General features: G+C 39.1%; 1 protein-coding gene across 6 annotated transcripts in view; it reads right to left on the bottom strand.

The window, feature by feature from the left end:
* cacna1ha (calcium channel, voltage-dependent, T type, alpha 1H subunit a) overlaps positions 1–23,242 on the bottom strand; it is a 152,844-nt gene that overhangs the window by 28,459 nt on the left and 101,143 nt on the right. For all 6 annotated transcript variants that reach the window (XM_067419547.1, XM_067419564.1, XM_067419522.1 and 3 more), the window contains 4 exons: positions 18,507–18,599; positions 17,067–17,802; positions 14,826–15,136; positions 566–717 (listed from right to left, as the gene is read on the bottom strand). In XM_067419547.1, coding sequence (XP_067275648.1) covers positions 566–717; positions 14,826–15,136; positions 17,067–17,802; positions 18,507–18,599 — 1,292 coding nt within the window. The remainder of the gene's footprint in view (positions 1–565; positions 718–14,825; positions 15,137–17,066; positions 17,803–18,506; positions 18,600–23,242) is intronic.

The raw sequence follows: 23,242 nt of genomic DNA, 5'->3' as shown, positions 1-23,242 counted from the left end.
GCTGCTGTTGTAAGAAATATACTAATATTAATACCTTTATTCAGGAAGGATGCAGCCAACTGATAAAAAATTACAGTAAAGACTTTTATAATGTTACAAAATTTCTATTTCAAATAAATCAAATTCTTTTGAACTTTCTATTCATCAAAGAATCCTAAAAATATATATATAAAGCAGAACAACTGTTTTTGATATTGATAAGAAATTAGAAAATTATTGATCAATATGCAGTTTTGATGAGCATAAAATATTTCTTTCAAAAACATTGAAAAAAAGTAGTGAGTTACTGAATGTTACAATATAAAATATATATAATATATAATATAATTCCCTGCTGAAAAATCCAGCATTGCCGGTGACCAGCATAAGGTATGTTTTGCATGCTGGGACTGGTTGCTCGTCACCAACATAGAAAGTGGAAGGACTAGCTACACCAGATCGGTTTTGCTTGAGAACAGACCTACACTATATAGACCAACACTATACCAGCTCTGGCCAGCCTGGACCAGCATGGAATTCATGCTGGATTATTCAACAGGGGTATAGATATAGATATAGATCTTACCTTATGACTACAATAATTCCATCAAATATGTTGTAGGGGTTCTTAATGTATTTGAAGGTACCGAAGGCCAGCAGTTTGAAAAGCATTTCGAGGACAAACATGCTTGTGAAGACGATGTTGCTGATCTCCAGAATAGTTGTCAACACATCGGGCTGTGAGAGGAAACAGAGCCACACCTCATTACCTTCTGCAAACCAAAGTCATGCCAAGATACTGCTGGGAATACAACATGTGAGTGACCTTAATCACTGACCCTCATAATGGCACCTTCACACACCTTTACTCTCATATCATCACATGAAATGCCTGAGGGTGGGAGTCAGAATACTGTATATAAATACAGAGAACTGCAAAACTATTGAGCACAGTCAAATGATAAATGGAGTGTTTATGTAACACAGTACCTCTGGGCCAAATGAGAAAGATATTTCAGCTCACTTATGAAGAAATTACAATTGTTCACTTTTACACAAACAGCTCCAGCGCTGAGCTTGGATAAGCAAAATCCAATCCTAAGCATTATAAGCTTTTTTATTGAGAGCAAAGCCACACAGATCAATCAGACGGATGGTAGGCTACTTCTAAAATCTGTCCATTATAAGCAGTTTCATGGCCAGAGAATTAGTTTCCTTAACATTTGCTGATGCAGACTGTACCAACTCTTGTGACTAAAGAATTACCACTGCACTCTTCAGTTCTTTAGCACAGTGCAAATCAAGGAATGCATTCTAAAGAAGGCATAAATGGTATGAAGCTTTTAGTTCTGCTGCCCATTATAAGAGTAGCATTCACCTGGATACTGTTCACATTAACAAACTGTTATCAAATCAATATGTCAAACTGTTAGACAATCACCCTTGCTACGGGCAAACTGAAAGTCATCACGTTAAACACTTCCATTTAGAAAGATAAAACCATGGACATTAAGGTTTCACTGCTTCTGATATCTCTCTCTCTCTCCTTATTGGCACTTCTACAGACACATAAACCCACATTAAAGCATATAATGAAATAACAAATTATACAGCATTTATTAATCTACACTCTAAGAAGAAAAGGTATAGAACCTAAAAGTGTTTTGTCAGTCGCTACATATATAGAACCATTTAGAGGTTCCCATAATGGGATAATTTTATGGATTTAGTTTGTTTTAATTCATTTTTATTTTTATTCAATTGTATTAATTAAACAACTCACATATCACTGAAAACAAAATTAAATAAATCATTAAATAGGTTTATAATATAAGTTTAATACAATCATTTAAGATATTTCTCCTTATAAAGAACTTTTTTGGGCATATAGGCTTCTTTAAAATATTACATTTTTCCCATTAAACTTTGTTTAAAGAGTGCATGTACTTTAATGTAATATATTAACATATATTAACACATTTTTTACATTTAATGTTATATACATTAGCATTAGTTAATGTGTTATGAACAAACATGTATCAACAAAGAACAATACATTTACAAATGAACATTATCTAGATTAACAAATGCTGTAAATTATTGTTTATTTTTAGTTAATAATTCCTACTACCGAATTGTTATAAGCACGCCAGGCTCCACTCTCTCCCAGACACAACGATCACGATGACAATCACCAGAATACTGATTACACGCACCTGCACTTCATCTGCACTGCAATCACCTCCTGCACTTAAGCCCCACGCATTCACTCAGTCACTGTCGGGTCTCGTTTGCACATGTTCACGCTACTGCTTGCTTCTACAGACTCACCTGAATACTTACCTGCTTCTTGTCTCCTGAGTGTCTCTTTGTCTTGTCTCCTGGCTCCCTGTCGCCATCGCTCCATCGCTTCAGTGTCCCGGTCTCCAGAACTCCTGCAACAAAGACGTACAGTATTACCATTGTGTCATTCCCCTTGGATTCAACCTGCCATCACTCACCTCTTCTGCTCATATCCTGGTTCTGTTTAATAAACTCGGTTTACCACTGTCTCCAGTTTTCTGTGTCACCTCTGTTTGTAACAGAAGACCGGATCAACACCGCACAGCACCAGGATGAGCACCCCAGATCCCTTCAAGGAGCTTGTCGACGCTGTTCGGTGAGCTCTTCCCACCAGCGCACCTGCACCTTCACCAGTGAGCACTTCTGGAAACAACAACGCTTCTTCTTTGCCTACTGAGTTTGCCAGTCCCATGGCCAGACCAGTGTCATACTCTGGTTCGACGGAGGATTGCAACGGGTTTCTACTTCAATGTTTACTTGCACTTATTTGCACTTATACCCACATGACGATAATGTTATGCTCTACAGCTTCAAACCCTTGCCCCTGGCAGTGGCTGGAATGAACAATCCCTGATAATGACCTACCGGCAGGGTCTGGATCCTCGAGTTCAGCTGCATCTCGCTGCATGCGAGGATACCATCGGGCTAGAACGGTTCATTCAACTCTCCATCTGCTTCAGCACTCGTATGCAGACGTGTAACGAAGAACACCAGGGCCAGCCGTCAAGAACCAGCCCATGAGGCAATGCAACTGGAAAATTTACGACTGACAGTGGCTGAGCGGCAGAGGGTTTCATCACCCTGGCTCTTTTTGTACTTTGGTTTCCCCGGGCATTACATCTCCGTATGCCCTGTCTGTCCTTCACGTCCTATGGTGAGTGCGATCATTCCTTCCATTTAGAAAATGCAACCACTCACCACTACTGTAACCTTTACTGCTGCTGGTATTTCCCTTCCAGTTACTACCCTCCTCGACTCTGGGTCAGCCGGCAAATTCATCTCGGGTACCCTCTGCCGCCAGCTCAAGCTCTGCACGACCGCCACTCCGACTATCTATCAGATCTAATCGATAACTGGAAAACCCCTCAGTTGGCGGCAGGTCAGTCGCTCCATGGGCCCTATCGGCATTCAAGTTGGAATCCTCCATATGGAACGCTTACATCTGCTGGTTCTGAAAGAATCCCCCGCTTGCATCATATTAGGGCGCCCATGGATAGAGCAGCATAGCCCAGTCATTTCCTGGAAGACGGGAGAAGTCCTGAAGTGGTGCGACACCTTTTTTCTGGACTGCTTCCCATCTCCACTGATATGGCCCTCTCCTCATTCCCAAGATCTTCAGTGTTGCCCCTTCTGTGTTGTCTTCTGTCCCCAGCGGGCTTCCAAGCTGCCTCTCCATCCCCATGGGACTGTGTCATTGATCTGCTGTCCGGTGAACCAGTGCCCAAAGAAAAGATTTACCCTCTCTCACTCCCGGAGGAGAAGGCCATGGAGGAGTACATCAAGGAGTACATGGAGGAGCAAGGGTAAACTGCCCATTGTCCCCTTTGCCTCAACCACAGGAGTGGGAGCGGTCCTATCTCAGTAGCAGGGGAACCCCAGTCGTCTTCACCCATGTGCCTTCTTCTCAAGCAAGCTCAACCCGGTTGAGGTAAACTACGACATCGGACACCATGAACTCCCCTCCCATCAAGCTGGCATTGGAGGAGTAGAGGCATTGGTTAGGTGCCAAACATCCCTTTCTAGTGCTCACCGACCACAAGAACCTCAAATATTTGTCCCTCCCATCACCTGGTCTGAAGAAACTCTGCCCTCTGCCAATGCCTCCACCCACCTTCCGCCAGGTTGTCCTCCAGACTTGCAATTTGTCACCAGACCAAGACGCATTCCTCTCATCCACTCCTCACACACGTCACTGGGGACTGGTCACCCCGGGGTCAATGAAACCCTCTCACTGCTATGCCAACGCTTCTGGTGGCCCCAGATGTCATCAGATGTCAGAAGGTATGTGCAGGGATGTAGGGAATGTGCCATTTCCAAGAGTCCATATCATCTACTTGCTGGAAAACTCCATCCTCTGCCCGTTCCCAACTGCCCTTGGTCACACCTAGGAGTAGATTTCATCAAGGATCTCCCAGTCTCTGAGAACTGCACCTGTGTTCTAGTAGTGGTAGAACGTTTCTCCAAGTCCTGCCGCCTTATCCCACTACGAGGGCTACCCACCGCCCTGGAAACGGCTGAGTTAATGTTCTATCACATCTTCCGATATTATGGCCTCCCTGAAGACATCGTATCGGACAGGGGTCCAGGGTCCCAGTTCATCTCCTTTTTTTCTCGCTTGGAAAGCCTTCTTCTCCCTCCTAGGTGTGACCGTCAGCCTATCATCAGAGTACCATCCCCAAACGAACGGGCAAACGGAGCGCAAGATACAGGAGATTGGCCGTTTCCTCCGTACCTTCTGTCATGGCCACCTGGACTCCTGGAACCAGTTTACATTTACATTTATGCATTTAGCAGACGCTTTTATCCAAAGCGACTTACAACTCAGGATTACAAGAAGCGATCCGTCAAAAAAGTGCCCTAAATACTAAGATTTGTATACTACTCAGAGTAGCAAAAAAACTGAAAAAGGGAAGAAGAAAAGAGAAATAGAGGAGGAAGAGGTTTTTTTATGATAAGTGCTCATGAAAAGATGAGTTTTAGTCTTTTGAATGAAGCGAGTGATTCTGTCGTGCGTATGGAGGACGGAAGATTGTTCCACCAACCAGGAACAATGAAAGAAAAAGTTCTGGAGAGGGATTTCATGCCTCTCTGTAATGGTACCATAAACCTTCGCTCGTTAGCTGAGCGAAGGCTTCTGGTGGGGGTGTAGACTCGTAGGAGCGAGTCGAAGTATGTAGGTGCTGAGCTTGTGGAAGATCCGTAAATAAGAGTCAGAGCTTTGAATTTGATCCGGGCAGCGAGTGGTAGCCAATGCAGATAGATGAAAAGACAAGACGTGCGTTCTGGATCATTTGTAGCGGTTTGACTGCACAAGATGGAAATCCAGCCAGAAATGCATTGCAGTAGTCAAGTCTAGAAATTACCAGGGCTTGGACAAGAAGCTGTGTTGCATGCTCTGTAAGGAATGGTCTGAATTTCCTGATGTTGTGCAACACAAACCTGCATGACCGAGCTCTCTTTCAGATGTGGTCTTTGAAGGACAGCTGGTCATCAAAGATTACTCCAAGATTTCTGACCGACCCTGAAGGGGAAATCAAAGATAAACCTAGCTGGATGGTAAAATTGTGTTGTATGGTCGGATTAGCAGGGAAAAGGAGCAGCTCAGTCTTTGCTAAATTGAGCTGCAGGTGATGTTTTTTCATCCATGCCGAGATGTCCGCCAGACAGCTTGAGATTTGTGCAGCTACTGTCGGATCATCTGGTTGAAATGAGAGGTAGAGCTGTGTGAAATGCTGAGTGAAACCGTATTGTAAATTGTTACCAATGAAATACATTTGTTAACAAAATATAGGTTATCCATACCGGTCTCATAATTGAATACATTTGTATGTATAACTGTAAAGTAAAGTAAAACTGTGCTGACAGGTCATGACTAGGGGGCTCTGGTGCCTGCATCGATATGCATACATTAATCAATGTATTTCATGAATATTTATAAGCCACTTCCCCAGACTGCTTGTTACCCAGGAACAACAGATTAGTAAAATAAAAAAATAAAAACCTTCATTATACCAATATATAGTTCTAAACAATTTTAACATTACAGATTTTGTAGGCTATTTGTATGCTGCTTTGGTATTGAAGAATAAACAAAAAACACAGACTATTTGCTATTACAAGCTAGCAGTGTCAACATAAAACAGATGGTAGTCACATTTTCAGTTGGAAAATGTTCATTTATAGCTTACAATTTATACATATGTACATACATACATAAACAGATGTGCCTGTGTTGGGTTGAACAGGTTGTTTGTGAATCACTATTCCAGCAGCGGACACCACCTCAGGTGTCAAGATTGTTGAAGTGTATTAACTCTAATTTGGCTTAAAATAAAAATATAATGTTAATTTGACAGAACAACTTTGAAGCAACAGATTCAAAAACATGCTATGGGGCAAACACATTGTTAAGTGTAATTTTCCTCATAATGTGAGACGCGTGCCATTATGCAGTGCCACAGCCTGAGCTCAATCATGATTAATTCCAAACACAATCTTCCAGCCTGTGCATAATTTTTGCATAATGCTGTGTCTTTTTTCAGTGACAGAGAGGATCAGTGCATTTCTAGTTTTAAGACATAATTTGTTACATTTATATAGCACTTTTCTGGGTACTCAAAAGCGCTTTTGGAAGGGGATAATCCCCTCAACCACCACCAATGTGCAGAAACACCTGGAAGATGTGACTACAGCCATATTGCACTAGAATGACCACCACACACCAGCTTATGGTGCCGAGTGATAAAGCCAATCGGTATATGGTGATTATTAGGCCAATGGGCAAATTTGGATAGGATGCCAGGGTTACACCCCTACTCTGTTTCTGAAGGACGTCCTGGAATTTTTAATGGCCAAAGAGAGTTAGGACCTTGGTTTAACATCTCATCCGAAGGACGGATGATATTAGACAATTGTAAATTTGTTGATCCCTTCTCCCCAGATCCTCTTGCTCATCCCACCATAACAAAACAAAGGATGGTTCAAAAACTCACAAACAAACAAATGAAAACTCTGCGTTTAGAGATTAGACCTGGTCCTGTTAAACATTGAATACTTTTTTTTTTAATCGAACACTAAATGTGAACAAGATCCTGACCACTCTTTAGTATAAATGAATGAGGACTGGGGCTGCCAAGTTCCATAATGGCAAAAAATAACTACAGTTATGAAAGTATCACAGCCAAATTATAATTTACTGACAATCTTATCTAACTGAGATTTCCTCTGAGCATTATGAGTTTACGAGAGAAGTAGCGCTGTTCGATTTGTGAACAAATAATTATTTTAAGTCAGATCGATGAATGATTTAATCCAGTATACAAAGTGGATTTGACTAATTCGGTTCTTGAGTATCGAACTTAATAACTTAATGATCCTCAATGATCACAGCAATTATTGTAACACCCAAATGGTAAGATTATCAGTAAATGAATGTCTGTAGGCTTTTCTCAATGTCAAGGAAGGATCCTCGGAAGCCAGAATTCCAAGGATGCTACGTCATCGACATCCGATGAAGGACTGTTCCAATGTCGAGGATCCTCGGAATTTCAACCAAGGACTGAGTCCTGCGTTCGAAAAATATGTCATATACAGAAAAGGATGCATATGAGTAGCCTTCGCGCTCTTTGTTTTCTCAAATAACCCACAATCCTATGCGCGCAGCTTCGCTATCTTCTGACATTCCCGGAGTCGGAGCGTGAACGGGGCAAATATGCTTGTATCGGAGTTTGGAGATGGGAAGGAAGGAGGCGGGAACCGGCGAACGTTCAACAACTTTATAATAAATAATAAACAAAACGAAAGTAACACGGGGAAAACCCTCACGGACGACTGCCCGCACACACATAATAAACAATAAACAAACCATAACATAAACTCCAGGCCTAGTCCTCTCTCGTCTTCCACGCTCCACCATTTATACTCCAATCACTCTGCCGTGAGCCGAGACCAGTGTGGCGGCGATCAGCTAACGCTCATTATCACTCCACCGGCCCGCTCTCACGGTCCCTCACCTCGCTGATTGCCACAATGCTTTTATTTACGTTACCAAACATTTGTTATAACCGAATGTTCTCCGAATGCTAAAGAGGAGCCTCGCCTAGCCTCTGAAGGAAGTGACTTGGAAGGATCAGTCCTTCCAAGGAAGCATCCTTGACATTGAGAAACACCTTGTTTCTCAAACAAATCTATTAATGGACTATTTTAATAATACTTTAATACTGCTTTTAGGTGTTTTTTTTTTTTTAGCGGAGTGTCTATTCACACCAAATGCAAATAGCGTGCCTTGTTGGTGCTATTGTAAGTGCTATTTGCACTAGTTCTGCCTAACAATGCCTGGTTGGGCCAAATACACTGTAAAAAAATATTTAGAAAAAAAGTTACCTGGTTGCCTTAAAATTTTGAGTTAATTGAAATTAAAATTTTGAGTTAATACAATGAATTATTTTTGAGATTCGACGACCTTTATTAAAATATTATTAAAAGATTTTGTAAGCACAAAATCAATTTGTCATCAGAAATAAAACACACACAACTACCCAATATGCTTACAACATCTTTTAATAATATTTTAATAAAGGTTGCCGAATCTCAAAAAAAACTCAAAATTTTTATTTCAATGAACTCAAAATTTTAAGGCAACCAGGTAACTTTTTTTCTAAATAATTTTTTACAGTGTAGTAAATAATATCTAAAGCTTTTTGCACTTAGTGTAAATACCATCTATAGCTAAGAAAATATGAAATTTTCACACAGTGTAAATAAAATCTAGTTGCTATTTACACTTGGTGTAAATAGAATCTATCGCTATTTACACTCAATGAGGGTGAGTAAATGCTTTTTATATTCGACTGAACCATTTACACTACACACAAATGGAATATCCATCCCAACTTTCCTGAAAACGGTCTGAGTGCAAAGCTACAAATTCCCACTGCTGCTGTATCAAGCACATTTGCTGGACAGAGTAATGGAAAAGCAATGACAGTAAAAATGCATGTCGGGACACTGGGCTTTCAGTGGCCGCAACATGGCAGACTAAAGGAGAGTTATGTTAACAAAGGATGGCTGCACTTCTCCAAAGGGAGTCGGCTGCTGCAGCCTTTTATTGCCCTCTTCCTCCATCATATCCCATGATGCATAGCACACATTCCCCACTTTTTTATGCACATCTGAGTGCAGACAAACTCAGAAAAGGCAAAAAGAATAAAAAACAACAACACTGTTTGTAACTTTTCAGCTATTTGAACTTATGCTCATAATTTTACAGCTCTAAACCAACCAGTGACCAGCACAATCTAAAGATAAACACGACATGATGAGACGGATACATGTGTGGTGATGATGATGAATTTCTGGGTAAACCTAAGTAGATTATGCATAATCTGTCTATGTTCATATTTGATATTCATATAGCTAAAAGCTATACACAGTGTATGCGACAAAGCATCTGATCCAAGTCCATTTGTCCTTTGTATCAGAAGTATTGCAAGAGCTTGGAGTATGTCAGACTGTTACTGTTGGGATTTTGTTGTGCCACACCACATCCAGACAGTGGACATTGATTAGAATGAGTTCAATATGCTTTTATGACATCTGGTGTAGACGTTTAATAAAGAGGTAAATAACTGTTAAAGTTGTACAATTCATCAATTAAGATACATTTCCAATTTCAGCTGTAAAGAAGGTATTATTCAGCTCAATTCAGTAGACATAACAGTTTAACCAACTAATGGAGATGGGAAGAGTGTTTGAAACTTATCTTTACATAATTAAAACATTTGCACTGTGATCAATTAATTTTCAAACATACAAAACATTCTGTAGTCTTATAATTAATATGATATCGTGATATGATATGGTATCGTGATGCTAATTAATATGATGAATCAAATCTGAAATACCAAACACTGCCGTTGGTCGCAGAAACAGATAGCCCTGCCCAAAACTCATGCCATGAGTTGAGCCACTGTTGTTACGTTAGTCAGGACATTTAAACAAACAAAGCAACAAACCAACGAATGGCTTTAAAATACTTTTAGAAGGAGAATAGCACTTCACACTGCAGGATGTCAACTTCCCATGCATGTATCTTAAGTGATGGGGTGAACAGTGGCGTAGGCTCAGTGTAGTGACTCTGATTGATGCAGTAATGATGAAGACTGTCAGTGGCCCCATGTAAATCCGATTAGGTGGCTGATTGACTCGAAAATGCAGCGAGTCTGCTGAGTTGCTGATCTTTTTCCCCACTATGCCAAGAGCATTCAGTACATAGATCAATGCAGCAAGCCTTATCTCATTACTATAATCCTCCCTCAATTACTACTATGGTGACAATTTATTCCAATAGCTGACAGAACAGAACAAGCACCTATATGGATAAGCAAACAATTGATTTCAAATAAACGGCAGTTGCTCAGTTAACAACCTGTCTATCACATCATACACAATATTAACTACAGGCAACCTCTTTCCCTAAGCAATTACTTTTTTCCCTTTAATTTAATGCATGCAGACTATAAAGGCATGTTGATTAGATGTATATTGGCAATATTTATGTGATCGCAACTTTGTTTTTCACAAACATATGTGTGTGTGTGTGTGTGTGTGTGTGTGTGTGTGTGTGTGTGTGTGTGTGTGTGTGTGTGTGTGTGTGTGTGTGTTTGTCAGAAGCAAAGTTGCAATCACGATACAAAGTCAAAATTACAGTTAATAAAGATTCAGTTGTGATATAACCTCATAATAACCTTTTCTTACTCTGAAATGGAAACAGCTTTTGTAACATGCCAACAATAATTTCAAACTGGAAAGATGTTTATACATTAAGTACACATATAATGGAAGACTAGCCAGCAAGCAGAGAGGTGACGCTTAAAATGCCCCTCCTTAAAAGACACAACTAATAAGGATTTTAGCTACTGAATTCCATGTTAATTCTTTAAAAGAATTTCGGTGCAAGTAAGTCTCCGAACCCCAAAGTCACAAATGTCTGCTAACAATTGTCACCTATTTTGCCTTTGTCTTGGGCTAATTAGACAACATGAACTGTTCTTTAAAGTAACATAACGATTAAAGATTTTCACTTCAGAAGCAGACGTCCATTGGTATTCAACAAGCCATGCTTTAGTCAAAGAGCAACCAATCAATCTTATATAATCGCACATAATTAAATGTAAGATAAAAGGCTTTGTTCAGATCTATTATTAGAGTACTTATCTCCTATTGAGGATGATATAACGTTAAGGAGCAGCTGAACCCTTATTTCTACCTGAGCAGCTAAACATTATTTCAACATCAATCGCTTTACAAACTAACTTATAGCAGATTAACAATATTTATCACAATCTCTTTACGCATTAGGCTCTATGCCGAACATCACATAAACAAACAGGAAACCGGGACTCATCGGCTGTACAAACTGAAGGCGATCTCTATAGACTTTTAAGGTAATCAGCTGACCTAGCTTTTATTGTTGTCATTTTATTCAAATTAAATACCTTAATGTTAGTGAGAAGAAGAAATGGTCAATGGTCATTGGTTATGCTCACCTTTGCTTGCTTCTTTGAAGGTGTCTAGAGTAAAATATCTAAATTAAATGAAGCACATACAAAACACCTAACCCGGAAGTAATGCAATCTGTTTTATAGAATGTGGAAGTTTGTTGCACACCACCCTCATTTTGACATTTTTTTTGTGTTAGAAAGCTAGCAATAAGCTAGTAAACTAAATCATATTTAAATAAACCAAAATGACAGCAACATTTAGTACAGCACACTTTGCAAGGCATAAAAAATTGTATCTTAGCACTTGAGTCAACTAACCAAAACCTTGGCAGTAGGCCAGTGTGCTATCTATATTGTTAATCCAACATTATTACTATTACAACAATGTCAGTAAATGTTTAATTCCACTGCATAACATTATTCTGTTTTATACACAAGAAGACTCAATTCTTCAGTATTATCCTCAAAACCAGCTGCAGAAAATGTCAGTACTGCTTCCACACACATTCCTTTCTGTGAGACCTCTATCAGATTGGCTAAATGTCAAGCCACAGAATTGGGTGCGAAACCATGAGTAGTAACATCCCAATAACATGGTGAGGAGAGATAGAGGTGCAGTCAGAGGCATTGCAGCACAACACAGTTATGTAACCAGGAGATCTGTTTGCACAATAAGACTACAAATCCTCATCATTGTTTATAGATGAAAAATAAATAGATAGCTAACCCCTGTGCATGTCACAAAGACATTTAGTTTAATTGCAAATGACTACTTTTTTTCCCTTTTATTTTCTTTGATTGTCTTTAACAATCATTATATAAACCATTATATCTTTCCTTTACAACAATTGATATGAAGCACTACAGTTATGACATTTTATAGGCCAACCTAGAAAAGCTATTTTTCTGGGTTTCTGGGATTCTGAATTATTGTAGAAAATAACAATGTATTATATTATACTACACCACATACACGACTTCGTCACCACCAGTAAGCTTTTTAAAAACTCTTGATTTAAAAAAAACATTTCCCCTGAAACTTTGAGCAAGTGCAATAATAAAAAAAAGCCCTCATTTAGCCATCTGTTAGCAGCTGGCTTTTTAAAGACTTTTTTAAAGTAAAAGCTTTAATAAAATTACAAGGGGGGTACATTAATACTGATGTATTTTACATCACAGAATAGAATGTGAAAATGTCTTGAGCTTGTGTTAGCCAAAGACTGTATTGCAAGCATTTAACCAAAAACCTATTAAAAACCAATTGTCTTCATGCCAATAAAAACGAAAGTGCTTAAATCAGGGTATCTGCAGATTACACCAAGTCAAATTTAAGACTTTTTAAGACCTTTTTAAGACCATTATGAATAAAATTTAAGACCTATATCACGCAATAAAAAAACATGCATAGGAATTGCAGAATCACTTAATTAGGCTACTTAAAATTATATTATTTAATTTATTTAAATTGAACAAAGTATTAGTAAACTTCTTATTCATAGCTCAATCCCACTAGGATAAGCGCATATATATAAGGGATGTCCCGATCAGGTTTTTTGCCCTCGAGTCCGAGTCATTTGATTTTGAGTATCTGCTGATACCGAGTCCCGATCCGATACTTCTATAATACATAAAAAAAGAATAAAGAAGAGCGAAAAAACGAACCAGGATGTTCCTTATTTTTTATTTTATTCACCTTATTTTAACATTCAACAACTCTAACAAACAGAACACTTCTGTGAGTGATATTAGCGCTGTTGTAATGTATCACCGATGAGCCAGCATGTGTATCCATCTACAGAAACATACATAAAGCATTATTTTCAAGTTACAACCCATATTATTGATGCGTCATCATGCTCACCTCACCCCAGAATATACATTATATCCGAGTCCTGATCGGGATGTAACGTCCGATTCCGATCGAGTCTGGAATCACGTGATCGGATCGGGACATCCCTAATATATATATAGTCACACATGGCAATAAAACTGATTGCTTGGGGTGGGAACCAACATCTTAAAAGTAGACCACAGCAATAATTGTTTAATATAAGTAAAAAGTTTTCAAGTGATTACGTAATCAAGTAATCGGTCAGTAATAAAATGTATACTTATAAACAAATGACAATAGGAAAAATAAATACAACATAAAGATGCATATCTACAAAGAGGAACACCCACCCGTTTTTAGAAATAGGGTTTATTCAACTTCTTTAGACATTTAGATATGTGGGCAAATGCATTCGACTCAGTGCATGCATTGTTTTAGTTTGGCAGGGTCGCCGCTAGCTTAGCTTAAAATGCATTTCCTCACATATCTAAATGTAGCAAAGTAGCTAAGTTGAATAAGCCCTATTTCTAAAACAGTTGGAGTGTTCCTTTAAGTGTAAGTGCTGTTTCCCCGTTTGTGTTATTGTTAAGCTATATTTTGCTTTCAATTTGAGAGCTTACTAATGCGCAGATTCAGTACTTACTGACACGTCCCAAACTTTTTAACTCAAATCAGGATATAGACATATGCATAATGTGTGTATTTGATCGTTGCAGAGTAACCTTAGGGTAATGAGCCTAGAAATAACACATTCAATACACTCGCGCGAGCGCTGACAGGCAGCAAACACACGCAGCCTGACATCGGAGTTCGGAGTTTACATCACTGTTATTAACTCTTTAGTGCAATCGGGTATATTATACTTTTATTTGTTCATTAAGCCAGATGGTGAGAAAGATTCGCCTTCGCGTTCACGATCGCGGAACTGCAAGAACCGTCAGACTCAGCTGAAGAATAAAATCCGTTTTATGCGTCTGTGGGGTACAATCAGAAAGAGGCTCGTGCCAATAACACGAAAGCTGATTGGCTGCAATACACGTGGCATGCTTGTCTAATTTGTAGTTGTAATAGAGCGAACAATAGTTGGTCAGGCGAAAGAAAGAACTACAAACACCACGGAACAAACACACACACACATACACGTGCTCGCGTGCTGCGGGAGGTGAGAGCGTTTCAATGAGGTAGCGTTGCATGGACGTAGGAAAATTAAGACCTGTTAAACATTATTTAAGACCTAGAACGCAATGCTTCCGCCAATTTAAGACTTTTTAAGGCCTTATATTTTGATTTTGAAATTTAAGACTTTCAAGACTTTTTAAGACTCCGCGGGGACCCTGTAAATTTTTTATGTTTTTGGTTCTCGGCCAACAAAAATACATCATCCCCGCACACTCTATGAAAGCAATGGAAGCATTCAGAATATTCATGAAGGAACCCACACTTGCACTCACCTGATCATGGTGTTCAATCCCCATACTGAGTGTGTTGACAAGGATAGCAAACATGATCCCTTGATTAAAATATTTGCTATCCACTATTTGCGTCAATTTGTCCCGGAAGTTCTCCCAGTACTGAGGCAGGCGGATCCCAAGGGTATTTGTTCGGCTGGGCTCAGCTCCATGGAAGACCATCTCCCCTTCTGAATCAGTCAGCTCCAGATCGATGGTCTCTAGGGCCCTTGCACAATACGGGCAACTCAGGAGCTCAAGGAGCACCTGAGTGGGCACCACACCTGCTATTTGCAACAGCACACGACTGTGGCCTACAGGGGGGAAAAGCACAGTCAGTCAACAGTTGCTACATTTCAATACATTAAGGAAACATGAATGAACCATTACATTTGCTTTAGGAAGCAAACATGCGTTTTATGTATAAGGGTACAATTAAAATGTTAATGAAGTGTTTTACATTACTTCACATAAAAAGACCATATCATAATTAGTTATGTTTAATACTGCAGTTTGTAATGCAATACTGTAATCATGTTACTTTTAAAAGTAACATTCCCAGACACCAATTGCTGATTTGTCTGACTCTGTTGTTCATTACTGAACATTATGTCTAAATCATTCACATGATTTATTCAACCTGGAATTTAACTCAAACTTTAATAGATCTTACAATTAACCTAATGTGTCTTGTAAGGTCATGTACTTATATGATTACACATAGTATCTAGACCTAATTTGTTCCACTTTACCAGTTACTTTAACTAGTAAGTCTATTGGTTTAAATTCTAGTCACAGTCAGGACAGTGCTCAATATATTCGAAGTCCCCTCTTGGCCTTGTGATCTCACTACTTTAAATACAACTAATCAATCAAATCGGAGTATGTCTGTGGCTGTACTCTTATACTAATGTGTTTCCTGAGGACATAATCATACATAGTGGCCCACTTTGCCAAGACTGTGGTAATGAGCTGAAGTGGAGGTGACTTGAGCAGGAATCAAAAATGACTTCTGGCAAAGGCAGTGAATTCAAAGTAAACATGCAGTACATATTCCTGTTGACAGAAATCCACAAATAGTCATTCTGCAACAGACTGATGTAGAAATGAAAACTTAAAGAGATGTCTTGGTTCTCTGGGGCTGAACAAATGATATAATGCAAAACCAAATGTACTAAATTCTACTTATTTATTCCAAACAGTAATGTAGTACTGGGACAAAATGTACTGCTCCTGCTGTAAATGTATCACTGAAACTCATTTACATGTTATAGATTTAAAGGAACAATCAACCAAAAAAAAAACAATAAAGTCTGCTAAATGTCCATGTCTTTCAAACCTGTATGATTTTAACTTATGTTGGAAACCAAACCTTTTTTTGTTATCTTTGACTTCTTAGGACAAAGAAATCAAAGAACACAGAACACTTCTTAAACACAGAAGAACCAGATACTGCATTTCCATCCAAATCTTTCACCATTTCCAAATCTTTCATATTTCTGAAAATTTGCCTAAAGGAGTGTAACAGCTTGTATAAAGAACTTCTGATATTATTTTTTGGTTAATACTGTAGTAAGAAAACGGTCTACTCGTCTTTCGTTCATGCCAAGTGTTTTGCCTCTTATTCTGTGTCAGACAGACAAAACTCAACATTTAATGTCAATTTTGACTTACATTAAACAGAAAATTCAACTCAGCCTTTAGTGCATTTTGACTTTATGCATTTACTTCCAGTTTTATCAAGCTAGTGGGATTTCTGATCACTGATGTCTTACAGACATACATGAATATGTGAATTTGGATTAAATGAGAGCTGTGGTAAATATTAAGTTGAGTTTGGAAAGACATGAGATGATGAGAATTTTTTATTTATTTGGGTAAACTAAATCTTTAATGCTACTCAGCTAGAAACCCCAGCAGACTGAATCCTTAAAAACCAACTGATCTTTTCCCTCCAATGACAAAATAAGCCAGCTGCCTCTGTCTAACAAAAGGAATCAACGGTTAACATAGGATTTCAAAGGGCTTGATGGCCGCAATCGCTGGAGTGCTGGCTATTGCCTCACTCCTTAAAAGATGGTGTTAATGACTTTAACATTTGAAGTATCGATTTTCTGTCGCATTCGTAAAGGGCTGCCTGACAATTATTTCTCAGAATGCCTTTCTTTAACTTGAAACAGGCTGTATAGGGTGAGTACAAATGGACCTGACTGGAAGTGGAAATGAAGTCTATGAAAAACTTACTATGTTCTCCCATGAGCTGGTGTAGCTTCTCAAAAGGATCAATTCCATCACATCCTGCATTTGCATCTGACTCCCTCCCTTTCCCTGAAGAACTGCTGCCTGTATCGCTGCAGATGAGGGAGGGCAAGATGGTTGGATAGTTCATAGTTCCCCCATTTAGTCGTCCAAGTGCTGGAAGACCCACCATGGAGCTCTGTTGCTCTTGTGTACTGTGCACTGACTGAGTCCTGGATAAAAGATGCTGCAGGTCAGTTGGCTGAGAGGACACAACCAGTTGTGCATTCGACATCATTTCCAGAGCCCCAGTAGAGGCCACAGGACTGGGGTTGCCATTGCTGAGGTGCTGTCGTTGGTGCTGTTGGATTAGGTTGTGGATGGACCGGACCCAGTGTCCACCACCCCTGTGCCTGCTGTGCCCGTTGACCCCGCCGCCACTGCCTCCTCCTCCTCCTCCTCCACTTAGCACACTGTTGGGGTTTACTTTTTTTCTGTGCTTGCTCTGCCAGACGTTATAGAAGCGGGAAGCGCGACGCTTCACTTTCCGGTACAGGTGGCTGATGTACTTGAGCATCTCCTCGTAGCAGCTCCCCGGCTCAGAGTAGCTGGCAAGGGTGCTATCGTTGGAGAGGTAGCATGCTCGCTGCTCCTGCATCAGCTGGCTCTCACGCTGCTTAGTTTCAGCAAACTGGGTTGCTATTACCACCAGGCACAGGTTAATCATGAAGAAGGAACCGACCTGAGGGACACAAAGGTCACTTTAGTTTACCATTATGAACATGTGGAGTCTCTTTAATGCCTATTTAATGCTTGTTTTACACCTCACATGTAAGTAGTGCACACACACTATAATTCAAATGTTTGTCTAATGCTCACAGAGGCTGCATTTAAAAAAAATCAAATATCCAGTAAAACCGCAGTATTGTAAAATATTATTATTTTGCATTAAATAATTAATTATTAATAATATTTTTAATATATTTTAAAATGTAATTATTCCTGTGATGACAAAGCTGAATTTTCAGCATCATTACATTAGTCTTCAGTGTCACATGATTCTCCATAAGTTATTCTAAAATGCTGATTTGATTTCTTATTATTATCAATGTTGTGTGTATATTTTACCATTCATATTAACCAGGGTTCTGCTCAGTTCAAACTCAGGAACTGAGCTGTAATTTTAAAGTCATTCTCAAGTAAAATTCCTGCATTTGAATTCAAATTTAGGACAGATTCTAAATAAGGTAATTTAAGCTGAGTATCAGATCTATTTGTAATGTCACCTGTACATTTGTAAATACTACTTAATACTTCACAAATGTATAGACCAGTTAAATTTGTCTGAATTGTAATTTAATAAATTCCACTTCCTGTCATTGTGCTCTACTCATGTATATGGTGTGAAACAGGCTGAAAATATGAAACGTGTTACAGTATACTTACTATAATAAGAAATATAAAATATATAAAATTGTAAAAGGAGTGCGCATCCATAACATAATACATTATGTCCACCCATCCTTCCAAAGTAATAACCTGCAAAAAACAGAAGAGAAATTAAGAAGAAATGCTGTGAGATGGAAGATTTAAGTGATCATTATCTTGAGTTTGGCCCTAAAGAATAGCAGTCTCAGGGGCCTGGCTCACATTTCCAACTGTGCAGATTGCTGGTGGCTCAAACACTGAGTTTTGAGAGTTTGCTTGTGGAATGGAAAGCCTGCACAACTGTATTTTTTCACAATCTAACTAGGGATGGGACGATACACTTAAACTCACGATACGATGCACCTCGATATACCAGGGTTACGATACGATATGTCACGATACGATATCAAAATATTTTTTATTTTTTTCCAAATCTGTGATTTTTTTGTACCACCTAAGTAATGTACTTAAATGAAAGGTAGGATTTTTCTCTTTTTTTGCATTTTGGTTCTATGTTGTTTAAAAAAAAGGAGAATTTTTAGAAGTCTGCAACCTCATCTTAAACAGGGGTGCCAATAATTGTGGAGGGCACTGTAGGAATGTCAATCGATTAAAATATTGAATCGCGATTAACTGCATGATTGTCATGAGTTAACTCGTGATTAATCGCAATTTAATCGCACCTTTTTAGCAATTGTAAATGTATCTTAAATTAAGTTTTTAATACTCTAATCAACATAGGTATGGACAAATATGCATGCTTTATGCAAATGTACATTTATTATTAGTGAAACCATACTTATTCAATAATAATCAATATAGCATGAAGACTAGACATATCAAAGGTCATAGATATGTTTATCTAAGAAATTGTTCATGTCTCTTAAGCCTAAACTTAAAAATAATGAATAAGTAGTGATTTCTCTCATTTTAACAATATAAAGGGAGTTTTTACACTGGCAGTTTAATTCAGAACAGGGCATAGTTCGTATGAAAAATTGTTAATGTGTACCAGTGAGCGAACCAGAACCACACCATACCTGGAGGAGGTCCATATAACACGAGTAGGAATATAGTGCGGCCCCTTTAAGAGATCCGCATTCCCTGTTGAACTGCCGGTATTTTGCGTGTGCGCGCCGCCGAAGTTGGTCCGCAATTCACGTGGACAGTGTGAAGAACACGGACGACTCGACTTGTTCAGGAAAGTAACCTGTGCATTCGTTTTATCCGATTGTAATGTATTTAGTTCAATAAAACAGGTGTACTGTAAGCGGTGATGGTGTTAATGATTTACCTCAGACATGAGCGAGAGTGAGCTGCAGTGCATCGCGCTCAGACTGCAGAGAATGTGCTCAGTGAAAAAAACGCCCTTTTCTTTCTGGAGTCTAATAAAAGTTAAACAGAAAATATGGTAGTTTATGTAGGCAATAACTGCATTTTTGGTTTAGAATATTAATGCTAATGTCAACCATTTTCTTTCCCTATTAATGTTTGCTGCCATCCTTTGTCTGACAGCTCTCACTTTTTCCAACTACGGACTATGCCTCAGATCAAACAGAAAATGCGCGCTGCGTTTTGTCATGTCTGCCACACACACACACACACACACACACACACACACACACACACACACACATATAATACACTAAATTATTTATATACTACGCTAATCATGCAGCAGTGCCATATATCTTTATTTCGCGATCCATTTTTTTCGACCTCGATACGTTTCGTCACGTTTTGTATCGCGATATTTTGTCAAACGATATTTCGTCCCATCCCTAAATCTAACTGGTTTTGACTTATTACCTGCTAAATATGTTCAACAATAAACACACATCACTGAAGAATATTTGTGAATTATACCATGGTCTGTTTTAATACTCGATTCTGATTGGCTAGAAGGTGTGCAGTAAAACCGTTTAATGCACAGGTAGTTCCAGTCAGTTTGATTACAGTTCGAAATGAATCTGCCACTATAAACACTGGCAGTATCAGCCACAGATATGTATACATATCAATGGCAACATTAAGTGACATGAGACATGACGTGACACACAGAAGCCAATGGCACATATGTCACTATGCGCAGATATGTATACGTATACATATCTATAACTTTGCGCATGTTGGCACATCCGTGGCACATGCGGTCTTCATTGTCATGTCACTGACATTATCGCGACCAACACTGACACTGACACGACACCTGCATACACCGAGTTGCGGAACATGTCGGCGTGTGTCGTGCGTTTTTTTACATTCTATGATGGTCGTGACACCTACACTGACAGACTCGAGCACCTATGTTATTTAATTTAATGCATTAAATGTAATGTGTCTTTATAGGTTGATGCGGGGTTCACACCCCAGCCAACATGTATATGTGAGCCCCACATGGGTTATGCTTGGGCTACATGGGAACCAAGTGGGCATGGTCCCAAAACGGGCATCCTTTCTGGGGCCAACTTGGGTTAGCTAAGTCGGTCCCATATGGGAGAAAACAGGTGGGCTACCTATATGGTTCCTGGCCGGGTCACTAATGGGAAATGAGCGCACAGGCTGAAAATGGGCAACACAAATGGGCCCCATATGGGTTTACCAAATGGGTCAGATATGGGCAAACACAATCAGTCCCTTATAGGCTGCCTACATGGGCCAAACGTAGTACCTGCATAGGTAACCTCTATATGGGTTCTAATTGGGGAAATACAAATGGGGCCAGTTTGGGCAAACCATATGGGTCAGACATGGGCAAACACAATCAGTCCCTTATAGGCTGCCTACATGGGCCGAACGTAGTACCTGCATAGGTAACCTCTATATGGGTTCTAATTGGGGAAATACAAATGGGGCCAGTTTGGGCAAACCATATGGGTCAGACATGGGCAAACACAATCAGTCCCATATAGGCTGCCTACATAGACCCAACGTAGTACCCACATAGGTAACCTCTATATGGGTTCTAATTGGGGAAACACAAATGGGGCCAGTTTGGGCAAACCATATGGGTCAGACATGGGCAAACACAATCAGTCCCATATAGGCTGCCTAGATAGACCCAAGGTAGTACCCACATAGGTAACCTCTATATGGGTTCTAATTGGGGAAATACAAATGGGGCCAGTTTGAGCAAACCATATGGGTCAGACATGGGCAAACACAATCAGTCCCATATAGGCTGCCTACATAGACCCAACGTAGAACCCACATAGGTAACCTCTATATGGGTTCTAATTGGGGAAACACAAATGGGGCCAGTTTGGGCAAACCATATGGGTCAGACATGGGCAAACACAATCAGTCCCATATAGGCTGCCTACATAGACCCAAGGTAGTACCCACATAGGTAACCTCTATATGGGTTCTAATTGGGGAAATACAAATGGGTCCAGTTTGAGCAAACCATATGGGTCAGACATGGGCTAACACAATCAGTCCCTTATAGGCTGCCTACATAGACCCAACGTAGTACCTGCATAGGTAACCTCTATATGGGTTCTAATTGGGGAAACACAAATGGGGCCAGTTTGGGCAAACCATATGGGTCAGATATGGGCAAACACAATCAGTCCCATATAGGCTGCCTACATAGCCCCAAGGTAGTACCCACATAGGTAACCTCTATATGGGTTCTAATTGGGGAAATACAAATGGGTCCAGTCTTAGAAGAATCAGTCCCAATGTCTTAGAAGAAAAGGTTCTATCAGCACTACGTATTTGGAACCCTTAAGGTTATATATAGAAGTATAGTTGAGTATACTCCAAAGACCCTTTTATGCTAAAAGGGTTCTATAATGACCAGAAAGAACCCTTTTGGAACTTATATAAAACACTGCAAAAAAATGCATTTCTTATCAAAGAAAAAAAATGCATTTTTTTTTTATCTTAGCAAAAACTCTCTTAATTTTGAGTTATTTTTCCCCAAAATAAGACAATTACTTTTGCTTGTAGTAAATACTTCTTGTTTTAAGAATTTTTAGATGTTTGGACTAGAAACAAGACAAAAATACTAAGTAAGAAAAGCCCTTTTAGCAGTGAACTTTTTAGGGGTTCCAACTACATAGCGTCTATCTATCTATCTATCTATCTATCTATCTATCTGGCCTACTCAAACTATTTCAAACTTTAAACCTATTATTACTATAGTGTTATTATTATTACTGCATAAAAGAGGGGGACAATTTGAGAGAGACTGATAATGAGAATAGACTTCCTTCCACAGTCGCTGTATTAGAAACACCCTCATAACAGCATTAAGGTTTTTGTTTTGTTTTGTTTTTATGATACAGAGGTAATAATATAAAGTATAATAATGTATTATTAATAATAATCTGCATTGTAAATGTAAGTTTTGTATATATATATATATATATATATATATATATATATATATACAGGGCTTGACATTAACTTTTTTGCTCACCAGCCACCGTGGCTAGTGGTTTTCCAAAATAACTAGCCACTCAGCATTTTCACCGGCCACAATTTTGCAGTTTGGAAATTACATTTTATATGATTAAAGTTGACTTTGGCATGCTTAAATTACTTGATTTTGAGTCATTTTACTTGATTTTGAAGATTTAAAACCCTTTCAAACTTTCACATGCAGAGTGACCACCCAAATCAAGACTACATTGTATATCAGCTGGGATGTGCAGGTGGGCAAGGGCTGGACAACTACAGCAAATTACACGTGTGCATGTGTATTTAATTATTCAGGCACAAGGAGCAGTGTTGGGCAAGATACTTGG

The sequence above is a fragment of the Pseudorasbora parva genome, chromosome 2 (genome assembly GCF_024679245.1).
Source record: "Pseudorasbora parva isolate DD20220531a chromosome 2, ASM2467924v1, whole genome shotgun sequence".
NCBI lineage: Eukaryota > Metazoa > Chordata > Actinopteri > Cypriniformes > Gobionidae > Pseudorasbora > Pseudorasbora parva.
Note: the sequence above shows the minus strand (reverse complement) of the source record. Positions and strands in the feature narration are given on the sequence as shown.